The sequence below is a fragment of the Sardina pilchardus genome, chromosome 8, assembly GCF_963854185.1.
Source record: "Sardina pilchardus chromosome 8, fSarPil1.1, whole genome shotgun sequence".
Classification (NCBI taxonomy): Eukaryota; Metazoa; Chordata; class Actinopteri; order Clupeiformes; family Clupeidae; genus Sardina; species Sardina pilchardus.
Genome location: NC_085001.1, coordinates 1,947,128 through 1,967,127, shown reverse-complemented (window position 1 = coordinate 1,967,127; position 20,000 = coordinate 1,947,128). Strand labels below are relative to the sequence as shown.

At 48.6% G+C, this 20,000-nt stretch overlaps 2 protein-coding genes across 2 annotated transcripts in view; both read right to left on the bottom strand.

The window, feature by feature from the left end:
- Positions 1–6,431, bottom strand: part of traf1 (TNF receptor-associated factor 1) — a 20,716-nt gene extending 14,285 nt beyond the window's left edge. The window contains exons 1-3 of the mRNA XM_062542300.1: positions 5,922–6,431; positions 5,507–5,591; positions 2,348–2,446 (exon numbers count right to left, since the gene is read on the bottom strand). Of these exons, the coding sequence (XP_062398284.1) occupies positions 2,348–2,446; positions 5,507–5,591; positions 5,922–6,124 (387 nt within the window). The 5' untranslated portion in view covers positions 6,125–6,431. The remainder of the gene's footprint in view (positions 1–2,347; positions 2,447–5,506; positions 5,592–5,921) is intronic.
- An 11,855-nt stretch (positions 6,432–18,286) lies between these two features.
- The window catches only part of fibcd1a (fibrinogen C domain containing 1a), an 88,311-nt gene continuing 86,597 nt past the window's right edge, over positions 18,287–20,000 (bottom strand). Inside the window, exon 7 of the mRNA XM_062543906.1 lies at positions 18,287–18,568. Within this exon, the coding sequence (XP_062399890.1) occupies positions 18,306–18,568 (263 nt within the window). The 3' untranslated portion in view covers positions 18,287–18,305. The remainder of the gene's footprint in view (positions 18,569–20,000) is intronic.

The window sequence follows — 20,000 nt, the reverse complement described above, 5'->3', positions numbered from 1 at the left end:
ATGGTGCAGGACCCAAACACCAGTAAAATGAGTCACAGAATTGAGCTGTTTATCTCCTGTGACGGTGCAGGACCCAAACACCAGTAAAATGAGTCACAGAATTGAGCTGTTTATCTAGTGTGACTGTGCAGGACCCAAACCCAGTCAAATGAGTCACAGAATTTAGCTGTTTATCTCCTGTGACGGTGCAGGACCCAAACACCAGTAAAATGAGTCACAGAATTGAGCTGTTTATCTATTGTGATGGTGCAGGACCCAAACCCAGTAAAATGAGTCACAGAATTGAGCTGTTTATCTATTGTGACGGTGCAGGACCCAAACACCAGTCAAATGAGTCACAGAATTGAGCTGTTTATCTACTGTGACGGTGCAGGACCCAAACCCAGTAAAGAGAGTCACAGAATTGAGCTGTTTATCTCCTGTGACGGTGCAGGACCCAAACCCAGTAAAGAGAGTCACAGAATTGAGCTGTTTATCTCCTGTGACGGTGCAGGACCCAAACCCAGTAAAGAGAGCAGGCTGGTCTGATCTGTAGCTAATGCTGCTGTGTGAATAATCAGCTTCCTGTGCACCACCCGTCCTCTCTGTTCCGCTATAGCACACGTGACATGAGAACCCTCCTCGTGTGTGTGTGTGTGTGTGTGTGTGTGTGTGTGAATGTACAGTATGTGTGTGTGTGTGTGTGTGTGTGTGTGTGTGTGTGTGTGTGTGTGTGTGTGTGTGTGTGTGTATGTATGTATGTGTGTGTGTGTGTATGCAGGTGTATGTGTCTGTGTGTGTGTGAATGTACAGTATGTGTGTGTGTGTGTGTGTGTGTGTGTGTGTGTGTGTGTGTGTGTGTGTGTGTATGTATGTATGTGTGTGTGTGTATGCAGGTGTATGTGTCTGTGTGTGTGTGAATGTACAGTGTGTGTGTGTGTGTGTGTGTGTGTGTGTGTGTGTGTGTATACAGTATGTGTGTGTGATTTTGAAAGTAACGTAATTTGTAAATGTAGGACTTCCACTGCAGCTTTAGACCGACTTGTCAATTTAATGTCGGTTCATCGACCGGGTCATAGTACATTTTACCGATCCAGAGCTTTGCCTTCCGATGCGCTCGCATCGCTACCGTTCAAATCGGTTAACGATAGGTATCGGTTAATCTTCACACCACTGCAGGCCATGGGTTCCCCTTTATAGTTTAGTTTTAGGTGCTTTTGTTCATTCCAATTCAGTCGCTAACCGACCCAGACTGATGATTAATAACTGAGAACACCTTCTAGTCACAAATAGTTTTTTTTTTTGTCACGTAACCGTCTCCGCGTAAGAGTTAAAAATGTAGAGGGGGACATGTTGCATAACACTGCACAGGCTTCAGTTTCCCTCTTAAGGGACGCTACAGTAATAAGGACGGTGGTGTGACTTCAGTTTCCCTCTTATGGGACGTTAATAAGGATGGTGGTGTGACTTCAGTTTCCCTCTTATGGGACGTTAATAAGGATGGTGGTGTGACTTCAGTTTCCCTCTTATGGGACGTTAATAAGGGTGGTGGTGTGACTTCAGTTTCCCTCTTATGGGACGTTAATAAGGGTGGTGGTGTGACTTCAGTTTCCCTCTTATGGGACGTTAATAAGGGTGGTGGTGTGACTTCAGTTTCCCTCTTAAGGGACGCTACAGTAATAAGGATGGTGGTGTGACTTCAGTTTCGCTCTTAAGGGACGCTACAGCAATAAGGATGGTGGTGTGACTGTGGGTGATCCTCTGAAATGAACATTATAATTTACCATGAAGCGAGAGGAACATCCAGGGAATTACAGATTAAGGAGTTCAGAGCCTCCTGTTGACTTACTGTGCTGTGAACATCCACATCACTGCAGTTTTAAACATGGATGTACTGTAAACAAACTCAGCTCCAATATGTGTGTGTGTGTGTGTGTGTGTGTGTGTGTGTGTGTGTGTGTGTGCTTTTTATGAAACACATAAAACACTTTCCGACCCGAGAGGAGACGGAACTGAACACACACCATCTAAAAATGCACCCCGTGAGCCCACACACATACATGCGCAAACACACACATACACACACACCACACACACAAAACCCATAAACTTCACACAACAAACACACCCGCGCATGCACACACACACACACATGTACTGTACACAAAACCCACAAACTTCACACAATACACACACATGCCCGCACGCACACACACACACACACACACACACACACACACATACATACACAAAACCGGCAAAACTCCCACAACACAAAGCAGCAGACACACACACACACACACACACACACACACACACACACACAGCCAGACAGCAGCAACAGTGGTGACCTTTAGGAGGAAAGTACCTCGTAGTCGCGGAGCACCCCCCTCCATGGGCATCCGTGATTGGCACAGTGCACTGCCAGCTCCAGGATCTCCTTGGTGATGGCCCCGTCGCTGAACGACTGTGGAACACACACACACACACACACACACACACACACACACAGACACACACACAGACACACATGTAACAGAGGTCGTCTCAACCCTGCTACACACACACACGGCAGGTCAGCGGGAAATTACACAAACTTTCCGCCCTGACTCGGATTCAGCCCCCTCGTCATACAACAAAACAGAGACCCACCCCAAATACCCCCCAAACACACACAAACACACACACACACACACACACACACACAGGTGTAAGCACAATGTCACATCATTTGTATAAGGGTTAGTCATGTGATGTGCCATGCTACACATCACCCCACATAGTATGTCAGCTCCACAGAACAGCAAGCAGATCCATACTGGTGTTACTGTAGGCTAAACATCATTTGTCATATAATAACACCAACTAATGAATACTGGTGTTAAGCTAAACATGTCATATAACGACACCAACTAATGAATACTGGTGTTAAGCTAAACATGTCATATGTAATAACACCAACTAATGAATACTGGTGTTAAGCTAAACATGTCATATAACGACACCAACTAATGAATACTGGTGTTAAGCTAAACATGTCATATAACACCAACTAATGAATACTGGTGTTGAGCTAAACATGTCATATAACGACACCAACTAATGAATACTGGTGTTAAGCTTAACATGTCATATAACGACACCAACTAATGTATACTGGTGTTAAGCCACTCATGTCATATAACGACATATGTTATTGACTACATATACCATTACTGTTTTTGACTACATAGCATTACTGTTATTGACTACAGTACATATAGTGACTGTTTTTGACTACAGATAGCATTACTGTTATTGACTACATATAGCATTACTGTTATTGACTACAGTACATATAGTGACTGTTTTTGACTACATATAGCATTACTGTTATTGACTACATATAGCATTACTGACTACATAGCATTAGGCTACTGTTATTGACTCCATATAGCCTGACTGTTATTGACTACATAGCATTACTGTTATTGACTCCATATAGCATTACTGTTATTGACTACATATAGCGTGACTGTTACTGACTACATATAGCGTGACTGTTACTGACTACATATAGCGTGACTGTTACTGACTACATATAGCGTGACTGTTATTGACTACATATAGCGTGACTGTTATTGACTACATATAGCGTGACTGTTATTGACTACATATAGCATTACTGATTACATAGCATTACTGTTATTGACTCCATATACTGTAGCGTGACTGTTATTGACTACATATAGCGTGACTGTTATTGACTACATATAGCGTGACTGTTACTGACTACATATAGCGTGACTGTTATTGACTACATGTAGCGTGACTGTTATTGACTACATGTAGCGTGACTGTTATTGACTACATATAGCGCTACTTGAGCCATAACGTCTTGATCTTTAGCAGCAGCTGTGAGCGTAGGTGTGATGTGTGATTTGTTACTTTCACATGTCCTCACAACATCTCAAGACGTACAGTACCATTTTAATACTGCATCACCATTTCACAACATCACTACACTTACCATTTCAATATTACCATTTCACAACGTAGGGACCTTTTTCTAACCAAGCAAATGACTGAATCTCCCAACATATCACCAGTCCCTACAGTTTCCAAACATATCACTAGTCACTCACTCCTTACGTGTGTGTGTGTGTGTGTGTGTGTGTGTGTGTGTGTGTGTGTGTGTGTGTGTGTGTGTGTGTGTGTGTGTGTGTGTGTGTGTGTGTGTGTGTGTGTGTGTGTGTGTGTCTGTCTACATGCTTCAAACAGAGCCGAGGTGGTAAATTACCTTTTCAGAATGTGAACGTCTACTAGCCACAAATAGCATGATAAAATAGACCAATAAATGGTCCAAAAGCACAAGCCCCTGAATAGTAAATCTGTGAATAGTAAATGTGTGAATAGTAAATGTGTGAATAGTAAATGTGTGAATAGTAAATCTGTGAATAGTAAATGTGTGTATTGTGTCTTAACTCAGCCTCACGGTTACAGTAAACTCCAGTCTCTCTCCCTGAGCGTCCCATATGTGTGTGTGTGCGTTCACCTGGGAAAAATGCACCTGAGCTGTGTGTGGACTGTGACTGTGACTTGGCCACACACACACACACACACTCAGTCGACACGGGAGAAAGACTGCATGTGTCATCATATCGAGGGTCCATTTTCCCATTCAGTAAGCTCTGTAATGTCCTTTAGATGGGGATCCCCAGGAGGAGATCCGGCCGCCTGCAGGCTGGGTAGAGCGCTGGGTAGAGCGCTGGGTAGAGCGCTGGGTAACACATAACACTGCAGGCTGGGTAGAGCGCTGGGTAACCCATAACACTGCAGGCTGGGTAGAGCGCTGGGTAACACTGCAGGCTGGGTAGAGCGCTGGGTAACACATAACACTGCAGGCTGGGTAGAGCGCTGGGTAGAGCGCTGGGTAGAGCGCTGGGTAACACATAACACTGCAGGCTGGGTAGAGCGCTGGGTAACCCATAACACTGCAGGCTGGGTAGAGCGCTGGGTAACACTGCAGGCTGGGTAGAGCGCTGGGTAACACTGCAGGCTGGGTAGAGCGCTGGGTAACACATAACACTGCAGGCTGGGTAGAGCGCTGGGTAACACTGCAGGCTGGGTAGAGCGCTGGGTAACACATAACACTGCAGGCTGGGTAGAGCGCTGGGTAACCCATAACACTGCAGGCTGGGTAGAGCGCTGGGTAACACATAACACTGCAGGCCTGAGCTGACAAGGCTAGTTAACCCAGAAGACTATTACTAGGCTAGTTAACCCAGAAGACTATTACACGGCTAGATTGCCCAGAGGACTAATACAAGGCTAGATTGCCCCCCCCCCCCCCCCCCCCCTCCCCCCCATAAACTAAGGAAACACACAACCTCACCAATGTATCATCAAGAGAATGATTTCCTTCCATTTGTGCATGTTTGTGTTTCTTGATTGTGCAAGTGGCAGGGTAGACACATTCAGCTCCAAGTCCAGTTACAGTATAGGATATTCTATTAAAGCTTTAAAAGAGATGGATTGTTCAACTCACATTGTCCAGAGTCAGTATGCTGGCTTCATTATCTGTGGCTGGCTCCTCCTCCTTGCACTTTTTGCATATGGGGGTCTTGTTGTTCCTGTTCAGACAACAGGTTCTCTTGATTTCACACATTATTAGACAGTCCACTCCACACACAACAGAACACTCGCCTTTTCAATTGTACACTAAACATTTCCGTACAGTAATGTAGCCATAGCCTACGCTTAACATTTACGTACAAAATGTAGGCCTACGTACAATGACATCAATACTTAGGCTACATTGGTAAATACATACCCAATTTAAATTACTGACATGGCAAGGCACAGTTGATTGTTCTGATCAACTTGAGCATAAAGGATGTACAGTAGGCTAGGCCTTCTCATTTTCTGCTGATGAATCTCTTACAGTAATGAAATAGTCTTACCTGACGAGCCAGTTGACACAGGCCAGGCAGTAGCGGTGGCCGCAGGCGGTTTGTCGCGCTTTATTGAGGACGCTGTTGCAGTTGCTACATAAATACTTCTCGTGAGGAGTTTGGTCACAAATACTTTGAGGAAATCCGGATGGATATTCATTTTCATCTGGCGTGGAGGACACATCATTAATGATGTCTTTTCTTGACGCCATGACTTTCGAGGAAATCTAAAAAATAGCCTAACTCGATATTATATATTCTGTGCTCAGTTCGCGCTCATGAACGCGTCTTTTGAAGCTCCACCTGTTGCAAAGTGACTGTCCCTGTCTGTAGTAGCCGAACATAATGATGCCATGTCTTCAGAAGTCGATGTAGTGATGATTAACCACGGATTTCCCCTTTCACATCCCGGAAATAGCGTTATGTATCTGTACTCTAGCGCTCTAGATGACAGGATCAGGTAGGCCTACATCACCTCTTCCTGAGTCGTCTGAAATGTCAGTGATGTCCCATCGCATCGCAGAGAGACAGCCCAGCGTTTCTTTGTCTTGTGTTGACAGTTTCTGAGAATTTGAGTAGGGGGCTGCACTTAGCCTGCACCGCAACAGTCACACGGATACGGAAAGTCCCTGCGGTTCAATGGTAACAGAGGTGCTTCTTCGCTGATGTTTAGTTTTCGTTTTCATTTGTCTACATTAGCGTACTACGCAGCGGGGCATGTTTTTATTTCACTGGCCTTACTCATCTCTTCGAAACGGCTAAGCGTCTCTGTGACCCAGTCAATGTTTACAAGGAATACAAACAAGGTGAACGAATTCTTGGGATGTTGAGAGCTTGGCGCACAATCAGTGTCTCCAACAAGCGGTCCGTTACCAACAAAAAATTTCATCTGCTTTATTGGATTCCGCTAAAAATTTTGTCTCGCCTCAAGGGAACATTGTTTTGAGTGGTGTTTCGGAGTCCAACTTCCCTGGGAGCTCTTAGCAGACTCGGCAGCTTGTTTCTCCCGGTGATAACTCAAAGAGAAATCAATTTGCAGTGGAACAATGCCAAACCGAGGCGCGAGATTGTGATAAATAGCCTGGCTCCCTGCGGCGAGCTTGTTTGTCTCTACTTAGTTTCACCAGAAAACTTGCATTTTATCGGCTATACTGATGTTTCAATCCACTCATATCCACACATATCCACACATGACAGATATCAGACACACACACACACACACACACACACACACACACACACACACACACACACACACAGATATCGGACCACTGATGGCATGCTGCTTTTGGACCACCATCACTTTTAATTTAATTTGTTGTGAATATTCAGTAAAGTGTAACTGAATAAATAATGAGAGTTTGGCAGTATGTTGGCATCCGCCAGTGGACCGCTGGGGAACACACACACACACACACACACGCACGCACACACACACACACACACACCCGCCAGTGGACCGCTGGGGAACTAACGAGCCAGTGATGAGTGGCCCGCCTCATGCCCACAGTAGTCCACCAGCCTCTTGTTGGGCACACGCACACACACGCACGCACGCGCACACACACACACACACACACACACACACACACACACACACACACAAAGCTATTTGCAAAGCTGATGCAGTTCATTTGTTTTGTTTCCTGTTTCCAAGGCACTCTTAACCATGCGTTCCAACTTTCCAGCATCCACTCCATCCATTCTCCCAATCGCTCCAGAGATCCAATCTAGTCTGAGTCTGTGTCACTGCATTCATCTCCTGCCACACACACACACACACACACACACACACACACACATATTCACATACTGTACTCACCAGTCCAATTATCAGTGTGTCCAGTGGCGCTGGGACAAATATGGACCATTTCTAGTTCACATGCTCTGAGTCAGCTGGAGTCAGCTTTAGGTCCAGAACCCCCGGCCAGCTGGGTCTCCATCACACACACACACACACACACACACACACACTTTAATTCTCCATCACAACACCAGCCCCATCACACACACACCTACTTTAATTCTCCATCACAACACCAGCCCCATCACACACACACACACACACACACACACACAAACACCTACTTTAATTCTCCATCACAACAGCACCCCCCCACCCCCACCCACCACACACACACACTTGTATTGATTCCCCATCACCATATCGGCCCCCACCCCACACACACACTCCCCCCTCACACACACACCTGCATTCATTCTCCATCACCCCCTCCCCCCATCCTAGCCCCTAGGCTCCCTCCCCTGGGGAACCTCACTAACCACCAGTGTGTAGAACCCACCTGGGGAACCTCACTAACCACCACCAGTGTGTAGAACCCACCTGGGGAACATTATATTATAATTATAGTATTAATTTATCATATAACTTATTATGAAAGCACGTCTCATAGAGTGGTGGCTATTGGGTGGTGGGTGCTCAGGTGTGTGTGTACCCCGTTGGTGCCGAGCGGCTCCTGGAGCGGGCCTGGCTGTGGCGCTGCTGGGTGCTCAGGTGTGTGTGTGTGTGTGTGTGTGTGTGTGATGGGGCACAGGTGTGTGTGTACCCCGTTGGTGCCGAGTGCCGAGCGGCTCCTGGAGCGGGCCTGGCTCTGGCGCTGCTGGGGGGGTCAACAGATAAATAGGCCGGCTAGAGTCCATGTGGCTGCGCTGAGGCATTGCTCTGCTCTGAATCAGTCCCAGCGTAATTGGAGCGCCAGGAGCTGCTGCTCCTCTTTTTCATTACAGGGCCCTGGCTGGCAGGGCGGGGGGGGGCGCGAGGGGGGGGGGGGGGGACCAGGGCGGGGGGGGCGCAAGGGGGGGGAACCAGGGCGGGGGGGGGGGGGCAGGGCAGGGAGGGGCACGGGGGGCGCGAGAGGGGGGGGACCAGGGCAGGTGCTGTAGCGGGGCACGGGGGGGGGTGGGATGCAGGCGCGGGGGGTTGATGGGGCTCTTAAATCCTAATGCAAGGTTACAGCCCAATAATAGATTCATGCTGAAGGCTCATGATGCAGGAGGCTAAAATGTGGCGGCCGTATCGATCACTCTGGCGGGACGCCAGAATAGAAGAGCCTCCCAGGATGAGAATGAAGAGAGAGGAGATTAAAAGGATGGAGAGAAGAGAGGAGGAGAAGAGAGGAGAGGAGAGGGGTACAGAACGGAAAAGGAACAAGGTCTATCTGAGGTCCACAATATTCTTTTGCACCAAATAAAATAATTCTATTTGGTACAAGATAATACATAAAACATATGAAACTGGGCCAGACCCATGCCTCATCTGGGCCTGACCCGCGCCTCATCTGGGCCAGTGTGTGTGTGCGTCCCCACCGCCGGACAGTGATAGCAGGAATGCGTAACAGCTGCACTGAATGGGAGGAGGCTGATGGGCAAGGACAGGGCAGGAGGGGGGGCAGACTGATATGGCCCTGATATGGCCCTGATATGACCCTGATGTGGCCCTGATGTGACCCTGATGTGGCCCTCATATAGCTCTGATATGACCCTGATATGGCCCTGATATGACCCTGATGTGGCCCTGATGTGGCCCTGATGTGGCCCTGATATGGCTCTGATGTGGCCCTGATATGGCCCTGCGGCCCCTCACACCTCCACTCCTCTTGGACTAAACCGCATGCAGAATAGTCCCAGCATCCTGAAATATCAATTCCACTTTATAAAGTTGTCAACCACAGCACACACTTGTCACACACACACACACACACACATACACACCTTTCCCCATAGCTATAGAACAGACTCTCCTAGCTCTCTCCAGGTAGTTGAGACTAACTTTACAGAACAACACACACACACACACACACACACAGCAGAGTGTGAGGGGCTCTGGAGCAACTCTTTGATGGATCTGTTCTGTGTTCCGCTGTGTGTGTGTGTGTGTGTGTGTGTGTGTGTGTGTGTGTGTGTGTGTGTGGAGTTGAGTAAGCGCTGCTGAAATGAGAAGTGATAGCATGGTGGCCACAGCAGACTCTCACAGCCAGCCTGTGCTAGAGTGGGGGACAGAAACACAGCCAGACTGTGCTGCGCTGTGCTAGAGCGGGGGACAGAAACACAGACAGACCTCGCTGTGCTAGAGCGCGGGACAGAAACACAGCTAGACTGCGCTGCGCTGTGCTAGAGCGGGGGACAGAAACACAGGCTGGTGCCGCTCACCATTTCTATCACAGAACGACATCGTCTCCGCCCGGCGCCCTGCCCACTCCCACGCAGCACAAGTGCACAGTCTGAGATATTGATGGCCGGCGGAATTGCAATCACGTTGTAATTACGCTTCAGAAGCAGCAGAGTTGACCAGGCAGCAGCTCCATGGTGGACTAGTCTGGGGCGGAAATAACGGGACTCTGGATGAACATCTGCTGCCTGGAGGAGCCAATTAAACACACGCTGTGTCCGGTGGAAGGGGCAGTCCTGCTCCGTCCACCTGCACCAACTGCCCTCAGCCTACACCTGCACCTGCACCAACTGCCCTCAGCCTACACCTGCACCTGCACCAACTGCCCTCAGCCTACACCTGCACCAACTGCCCTCAGCCTACACCTACACCTACACCTGCACCAACTGCCCTCAGCCTACACCTGCACCTGCACCTACACCTGCACCAACTGCCCTCAGCCAGGCTATAATACAGTGGTCTTGTAGTGTCTAAAGGAGTGGTAGGCTATAATACAGTGGTCTTGTCATAGTGTCTAAAGGAGTGGTAGGCTATAATACAGTGGTCTTGTAGTGTCTAAAGGAGTGGTAGGCTATAATACAGTGGTCTTGTAGTGTCTAAAGGAGTGGTAGGTTATAATACAGTGGTCTTGTCATAGTGTCTAATAATACAGTGGTCTTGTCATAGTGTCTAATGGAGTGGTAGGTTATAATAGTGGTCTTGTCATAGTGTCTATAGGCTATAATAGTGGTCTTGTCATAGTGTCTAAAGGAGTGGTAGGCTATAATAGTGGTCTTGTCATAGTGTCTAAAGGAGTGGTAGGCTATAATACAGTGGTCTTGTAGTGTCTAAAGGAGTGGTAGGCTATAATACAGTGGTCTTGTAGTGTCTAAAGGAGTGGTAGGCTATAATACAGTGGTCTTGTCATAGTGTCTAAAGGAGTGGTAGGCTATAATACAGTGGTCTTGTAGTGTCTAAAGGAGTGGTAGGCTATAATACAGTGGTCTTGTAGTGTCTAAAGGAGTGGTAGGCTATAATACAGTGGTCTTGTCATAGTGTCTAAAGGAGTGGTAGGCTATAATACAGTGGTCTTGTCATAGTGTCTAAAGGAGTGGTAGGCTATAATACAGTGGTCTTGTAGTGTCTAAAGGAGTGGTAGGCTATAATACAGTGGTCTTGTAATAGTGTCTAAAGGAGTGGTAGGCTATAATACAGTGGTCTTCTAATAGTGTCTAAAGGAGTGGTAGGCTATAATACAGTGGTCTTGTAGTGTCTAAAGGAGTAGTAGGTTATAATACAGTGCTGTCATAGTGTCTAAAGGAGTGGTAGGCTATAATACAGTGGTCTTGTCATAGTGTCTAAAGGAGTGGTAGGCTATAATACAGTGGTCTTGTAGTGTCTAAAGGAGTAGTAGGTTATAATACAGTGCTGTCATAGTGTCTAAAGGAGTGGTAGGCTATAATACAGTGGTCTTGTCATAGTGTCTAAAGGAGTGGTAGGCTATAATACAGTGGTCTTGTCATAGTGTCTAAAGGAGTAGTAGGTTATAATACAGTGGTCTTTTCATAGTGTCTAAAGGCCTCTTCATCCTTATTATAACTTCAGAATGAAGTGAAGTGCTTGTTGTTGATGACATCACAGTGAGGACGATGTGACTGAGCTCAGCTTTGTCAGTCTAACTGTAACGGTGTAAGGAGGCCTCAGATCTGAGTGGGCGTCCCTCATGCGTCTTGTCTCGTCTCGTCTCGTCTCCGTGTGTGAGAGCTCGTCAGCGTTAGTGGAGTAGTTCAAACTAAAAGCCTCCTCTCTCAGCGTCTCTCTGTCTCACCTGGCTGCTGTTTCAACCAGACAGCTCGTGAGACAGAGATCCTTGTGCCAGTAGATTGCGGAGAGCTTGATGACGAGTGTGGTGCGTTAATGGTCCTCGTCTGCTCACGGCCTCAGCGAGTTGAAAGGAAGGAAGCTTTTCAGTCGTGACATTTCATACGCCGGTCATCCGCTACCATTAGCATTTGAGACGGCAGAGAGCTCTCCGTCAACATCTTACCGTGTCCAGAAGTGTCTGTGTGTGTGGAGATCTCAGACGGCATGTCCACATCGTACAGTGTCCAGAAGTGTGTGTGTGTGGTGATCTCAGACGGCATGTCCACATCGCACAGTGTCCAGAAGTGTGTGTGTGTGGTGATCTCAGACGGCATGTCACCTGATAGTCATCACCCACATGGCTGTGCTGTAGATGGAGCTCTGTTCTGACTCGTATCAGCTGTCTGGCCTGATGACAGAAACCAAGTCCCTCTCTCGCATATTCATGATGAGGCTCCGACCACTCCCCTCTACCCTCTTGACCAACCCAACCCAGCCCAGCCCAGCCCAGCCCAACCCAACCCAACCCAACCCAGCCCAGCCCAAGGGTGGTTAATTCAGGCACATACAGTATCTAAGCTAGATATTGATAATAGATACAGTATATCAATGCAGGCACACATCTAAGCTAGATATTCCAAGATTGGCCTGGATTTGGTAATGAAATAAACAGTACAACAGACATTGATGGGTGGCTTGTTTACAAAATGTGAATATTTATTAAATGTTATTTGAAACATTAAAATGGGAATAACCAAAGAGAAAAAGGAAGGAGGGGGGGGGGGTCAAATCTATCGTACAAGAGCCCGTGAAATAACGAGGACACAGATATCTGCAGTGCTCCATATGGGTCTCATCGTCAGTGAGAAGAACACAAACTATATTCCCTCCAAAGTGCTGAGCCCCGCCGTTTCCTCTCAGAATGTACACATCACAATACCTTATTTGGTCATATGTACACTTATACACTCTGGGACAGGAACGCAGATTAGAACATCACATGTGCAAACGGGGAGGACGGGATTACACACACCAGCACAGCATGGAGGCTGCTCTACTGATATCATGGTGCACATAAGACCCTGCACACACACACACACACACACACGAACATATACACACACACACACACACACACACACACACACACACACCAGCACAGCATGGAGGCTGCTCTACTGATAGCATGGTGCACATAGGACAATGCACACACACACACACACACACACACGAACATATACACACACACACACACACACACAAACATACAGACACACACACACACACACCAGCACAGCATGGAGGCTGCTCTACTGATATCATGGTGCACATAGGACCCTGCACACACACACACACACACACACACACACACACACACACACACACACACGGACATACACACACACACACACACAATTTCACGCTCAGGTGAGCTGCATGGGTGGCTGAGTGCCGTGACACCGGTGCAGTACGGGATCTCCCCAGCAGGGGGCAACAGGTGGCGATTCCTGTCAGTGGGGGCCGCTGAGTTCCTGGAACTTACACACACACACACACACACACACACAGTCCTCTCTTAGTCAGACTCACACACTCCTTGTCCCTGTCTCAGCATCTCACTCTTTAAAGCGTGGATATTACTACAGCATATTCACTCCCCAAAGCTTCTCACTCTTTAAAGCGTGGACATTACTACAGCATATTCACTCCCCAAAGCTTCAGAATAATCTACATCATTTATACTGTATTCACTTATAAACCAGAGGTGTTGTTATGACAACGATTACATTTTAAACTCGAGGAGAAGGGTCACTCAGTGAGAGTGGGTCAGTATCTCCTAATGTTGACAAAGAGAGCGTTAGGGGATCCATCCATGATTAAAATTCACCTCAAAATTGAAACAAAAGTTTGAACTTGGCCCTCGTGTCACGAAAATCTGCCAGCTAGTTTTGACCAAATCCTGCTTTTACAAACATGAACAGCACCAGCAACTGGATCTCAAATGAAGTGTCTCTTCAGTCGTGCCATGCCGGCCCAAACCCAGAGAGTGGTACCAGTGCCACGCCGGCCCAAACCCAGAGAGTGGTACCAGTGCGGCCCAAACCCAGAGAGTGGTACCAGTGCCATGCCGGCCCAAACCAAGAGAGTGGTACCAGTGCCACGCCGGCCCAAACCCAGAGAGTGGTACCAGTGCGGCCCAAACCCAGAGAGTGGTACCAGTGCTGCCCAAACCCAGAGAGTGGTACCAGTGCTGCCCAAACCCAGAGAGTGGTACCAGTGCGGCCCAAACCCAGAGAGTGGTACCAGTGCCATGCCGGCCCAAACCCAGAGAGTGGTACCAGTGCGGCCCAAACCCAGAGAGTGGTACCAGTGCGGCCCAAACCCAGAGAGTGGTACCAGTGCGGCCCAAACCCAGAGGAGGCCCGTGGCGGAGCGGCCTTGGCTGAGGATGTTGTGTGTGTGTGTGTGTGTGTGTTTAGAGAGCGAGTGCTAATCTGCTGCTACATCTCACCCTGTCAGGAGCTGGTTAGCTAGCTAGCTGTGTGTGTGTGTGTGTGTGTGTGTGTGTGTGTGTGTGTGTGTGTGTGTGTTTAGAGAGCGAGGGCTAATCTGCTGCTACATCTCACCCTGTCAGGAGCTGGTTAGCTAGCTAGCTGACAGCACAATCTCCATCAGGGAAATATACTGTATCTCACACTCCGCCTGAGAACACACTGCACCCCCGCAGCACCAGCCTCCTGGACCACATCTACACACACACACACACACACACACACACACACACACACACACACACACACACACACACACACACACACACACACACACACACACAACATCCTCAGCCAAGGCCGCTCCGCCACGGGCCTCCACACAGAACGAGCTAATCGCCAAACGCGCGCGCTTGTGTGTGTGTGTGTGTTTGTTTGTTGAATCATTTGTCTTCATTGTAACGTGTGTGTGTGTGTGGATGGGTGCCAGTGTGCACAGCGGAGGGCTTGAGCCACAGCATCAGTGTGTGTGTGTTCGCTCCCCATCATCTCCAGCTCTGTCTCCAGCGCTGTCTCCCACGGCAACACTTCACCACGCTCATAAGAAATGGAATTGCTGGTGGCGATGAAAGCAAACTGTCAAAAAGCTCCACAGAGAGAATAAAACATTACAGAGGAGCTACAGCCCGGCCTATCCTGGAGCACACACACACACACACACACACACATGCCCCGTCTGTGTGTGTGTGTGTGTGTGTGTGTGCTGTTCTGAGTGAGAGACTTAAAGCTAACTTGCAGTCTGTCTCAGAGGCTAGAGCCCCAACGCCAATTCGCTGGAAGACATTTCAGAAAGGAACACACACTCTGGCTTTGATGTACTGTGTGTGTCTGTGTGTGTGTCTGGTGTCTGTGTGCTGTTCTGTAACAATATTTTCATGGCAGGGGCTTAATTAAATCACTTTTTCTTCCAGGACATACACACACACTCACACACACACACACACACTCCCCCACATTTGAATGGATGGATTTGAATGCCCTTGAGAGTGCTGAAGTGCTTCTGATCATGTGAGGGCTCCCTGGGCTGTTTGGCTCTGGGGGACGTGTGCTTTGTGTGCTCCTCAAAACAGCCTCTGGGCTGCAGGTAGTCCAATATAGGGGCTTGTGCTTTGTGTGCTCCTCAAAACAGCCTCTGGGCTGCAGGTACTGTAGTTCAATATAGGGCCTCTGGGTTGCAGGTAGTTCAATATAGGGCCTCTGTGCTGCAGGTAGTCCAATATAGGGGCTTGGGCTGCAGGTAGTCCAATATAGGGGCTTGGGCTGCAGGTAGTCCAATATAGGGGCTTGGGCTGCAGGTAGTCCAATATAGGGGCTTGGGCTGCAGGTAGTCCAATATAGGGGCTTGGGCTGCAGGTAGTAGCTGCAGGTAGTCCAATATAAAGGCTTGGGCTGCAGGTAGTCCAATATAGGGGCTTGGGCTGCCTAGAACACCAACCGGCCGGCACCAGCACCACCCCAGCACCACCCCAGCACCACTCCAGCACCACTCCAGCACCACCCCAGCACCACCCCAGCACCACTCCAGCACCACCCCAGCACCATCTCAGCGCCCACTCCAGAGGAAAAGAGGCGTCTTAGCGTTAGCGTTTTAGCATCGTTAATAAGAGCTCAGCTGGACCAGTGTGAGGACAGTCACACCGAGCTGCCCCCGCTAATCGACATCATAAATAATCTCCACACACCGCAGCACAGCACAGAGACCATGAGATGAGAGAGAGAGAGAGAGAGACAGGGAGAGAGAGAGAGAGGATGGGAGAGAGGGAGGGAGAGGGAGAGAGAGGATGGGAGAGGGAGAGAGAGGGAGAGAGAGAGAGCATGAGATACGACAGTGGCAGCAGAGAGAGAGAGAGAGGGAGAGAGAGAGAGAGGGAGGGGGAGAGAGAGAGAGAGAGCATGAGATGAGACAGTGGCAGCAGAGAGAGAGAGAGAGAGGGAGAGAGAGAGGGGGAGAGAGAGAGGGAGGGGGAGAGAGAGAGAGAGGGAGGGGGAGAGAGAGAGAGGGAGGGAGAGAGAGAGAGCATGAGATGAGACAGTGGCAGCGCAGCACTCTGAGACTGGGAGACGGGCGGCCGTCACTGTTGACTCTGCTGTGAGGTGGTGTACTGTACTGTAGCTGCTCTTAACTCTGCTGTGAGGAGGTACTGTAGCTGCTCATTTAAAGGACTCAGTGACTCAGGTTCTGAAGTTCACTCAGGTGTGCAAGTTCATTCTTTTATCACTCTACTTTTTGCCTCATCAACTTGACCTCGAGTAAGTCTCATGAGATGCACTATAGTTTTAGGAAGCTACAGTAAGAGAGGTTGACCTTGAATAAGTCTCATGAGATGCTGTATAGCATTAGGGAGCTAAGAGAGGTTGACCTTGAATAAGTCTCATGAGAGGCTGTATCAGTAAGTCAATCGAGGTTGCTGCAGTGTTTTGTAGATATCTGAGAGTGACCCAAACACCGCGTTACTACATGCAGAGACCGGTCCAGCTTACAACTGAACACTGACCTCATTCAGCATCCTCCTTAGCCTGCCCTGATGCCCTGATGTCACATGAGCAGATACATAACGAACTGTGTGTGTGTGTGTGTGTCACGTCAGTTCCTGATCTTTGCGACGGGGATTCCCCCATCTCAACTGCCGTTACTTTCCTCTCTGGTCATCTCTGTTCTACTCTTTCAGAACTTACCCCCCCCCCCCCCCCCCCCCCCGCACACACACACACACTGAAGGCATTACTCATGACTGAGCAACCAGACTGAAATGTGTTCAGACAGAAATGTATTCCACCTAAGGAGCCACTCGGTCTCCAAGCTGCAGAAATTAATCAGATCTAAGATTGCAGAGAGTCATTTGTCTGGGTGTTGCCTTGCGTTTCAGCAGTCACATATCGCAGGTGTTGCCTTGTTTCAGCAGTCACATATCGCAGGTGTTGCCTTGCGTTTCAGCAGTCACATCCAGTATTGCAGGTGTGATTGCCGCCTCACTGCAGACTCCCACACTTCAGCAGATGAGTCATGAGTCAGCATGCGGAGGGGAACGTGGACGTGTGCAGTTTGGCCTTACGGTTATAAACCAGACACGACTACACACACTGGAGCACAAGTAATGTCTGGGGAGAAATCAGTGTGTCTGCACACACATAATGTCTCGGGAGAGGAGAAATCAGTATGTCTGCACACACATAATGTCTGGGGAGAAATCAGTGTGTCTGCTCTTTTCAGTTGTATTTCACACACATATGCTTGTAGGCATCTGTACAGTATCTACTGTATAGCTATCGATGATAACTGTCCATGTCCTAAATTAAAATGATACAACGTTGCTAAATGTCACAGCTTTCATTATTTTTTCCAAAAAAACAAACAAACAAACAAACAAAAACACCTTTGTTAAGGACAAAAACCTGAAATTGGTCTTCATAATATTTAAAGAGATGACCAAGGGAGCAGAGAGCTGCCTTTTTAAAATCGGCTTCAGCACGAAAACACAACGACACGACCAAAGGGTCTGACCAGGAGTGGACGGAGGTCACGGAATCCTGGGATAGGATCAGGAGGGGCAAAACAGAGCAGGGGTCACATGGAATATCGCTAAATTATCATCATCATCATCGTCATTGGAATATCGAAGCTACTAAATTATCATCATCATCGTCATCATCGTCATCGTCAGTAAAGTTCTCTCGTTGTCAGCGGTAGTGTCTCTTACACTAGATTACACACAAAGAGGTTTGTCGTCCGTCGTCCTCTTCCTCTTCCTCCTCCTCCTCCTCTTCCTCTTCCTCTTCCTCTGGACGTCCTGTGGTCAGCGGTCGGGCAGCTCACTGGTTGTCCTCCCGCGTGGGGCGGATCTTCATCTCGGTGAACTTGAGCGAGTACTGCCAGCCGGTCCAGGACGACCACTCGATGCCGTCGGCGTAGGAGGTGTGCTGGCCGCGCAGGTACTGGCCGTTCAGGTTGGACGTGTGGCAGTTGCGGTACCACCAGGCGCCCTGGTAGAACGCGGCGCAGTTGTTCTCCGAGTGGTCGTTGTCCACGTCCTTGGTGGTGAACTTCATGCCGTTGTGCTTGAGCAGAGAGTCACCTGGACGAGGAGAGACAGAGAGAGACGTTGAGAACCCGTTCATTTTAAATAACGTCTTGACAAAAAAACAGAAACAACGTTAAACTTTGCCATGAACAGTGCATAAAATACACCGTAGGCTCCCTCTCTCTCACTTTAAAAAGCATCTGTCTATCGTGACCAATGTCACATGATACTCCAAACGACCTTCACCTTCCAAACCGAGAGAGAATTCCAGAAACAGTGAGAGAGTTCCAGAAACAATGAGAGAGTTCCATAAACAATGAAATAGTTCCAGAAACAATGAAAGAGAGTTCCATAAACAGTGAGAGAGAAAGATGCTTTGAGGTGTAGCTCTTCACCTGTGTGTTACTCTCTCTATGTCCTCCCACTGAATGCTACGGACAGGACTACTGTACATCTGTAAGCCCCCTGCTCACTGAGGCCTTTAACTCTGCCTGCCCGTGCTGGTCGTAAGGTCGTAAGGTCGTGAGGTGAGAGCGGGGCAGGCCAGGGGGTGGACGAGTCCCACATCAGAAGGGAACTGGGGGACTTACACCAGAGCCCCTTTTGGAGTGTCTACTGATTCACCATAAAAGAATCCAAATCGGTGAATCAGTTTACACCAGCAGTGGTTACAGTGGTGCTCATTGGACAGAATGTATCAGTGTCTAGCGTAAGTGGCCCTCATTGGACAGACTGTATCAGTGTCTAGCGTAAGTGGCCCTCATTAGACAGAATGTATCAGTGTCTGGCGTAAGTGGCCCTCATTGGACAGAATGTATCAGTGTCTGGCGTAAGTGGCCCTCATTGGACAGAATGTATCAGTGTCTGGCGTAAGTGGCCCTCATTGGACAGACTGTATCAGTGTCTAGCGTAAGTGGCCCTCATTGGACAGAATGTATCAGTGTCTAGCGTAAGTGGCCCTCATTGGACAGAATGTATCAGTGTCTAGCGTAAGCGGCCCTCATTGGACAGAATGTATCAGTGTCTAGCGTAAGCGGCCCTCATTGGACACTGATCTGGACAACTGAATTCAGCAGCTACTTGGCGGCTCTGGAGATTATAATTCAGCAGCTACCGCACAGCAAACTGCACGTCATAAATCTCTGGACAAACTATATGGACACAGCGCCCAGAGCAGACCTGGACATGACAGAGCAGGAGGAGGAGGAGGAGCAGGAGGAGGAGGAGGAGGAGGAGGAGAGGGGCGAGAGGGGCGAGACGTTTCACTGTGTCAGCTGAACACAACTCTACAGTGATATGCTAGCAGGGGAGGCTTCTCTTCCACACTCAGGAATGCTCTCTCCTCAGAGAGAGAAGAGACAGAAGAGAGGAAAGAGAGAGAAGAGATAGAACAGAGGAAAGAGAGAGAAGAGATAGAACAGAGGAAAGAGAGAGCAGGAGAGGAGGAGAGAGGCGGGTCACAACACAGACCACACGGACATGTAAA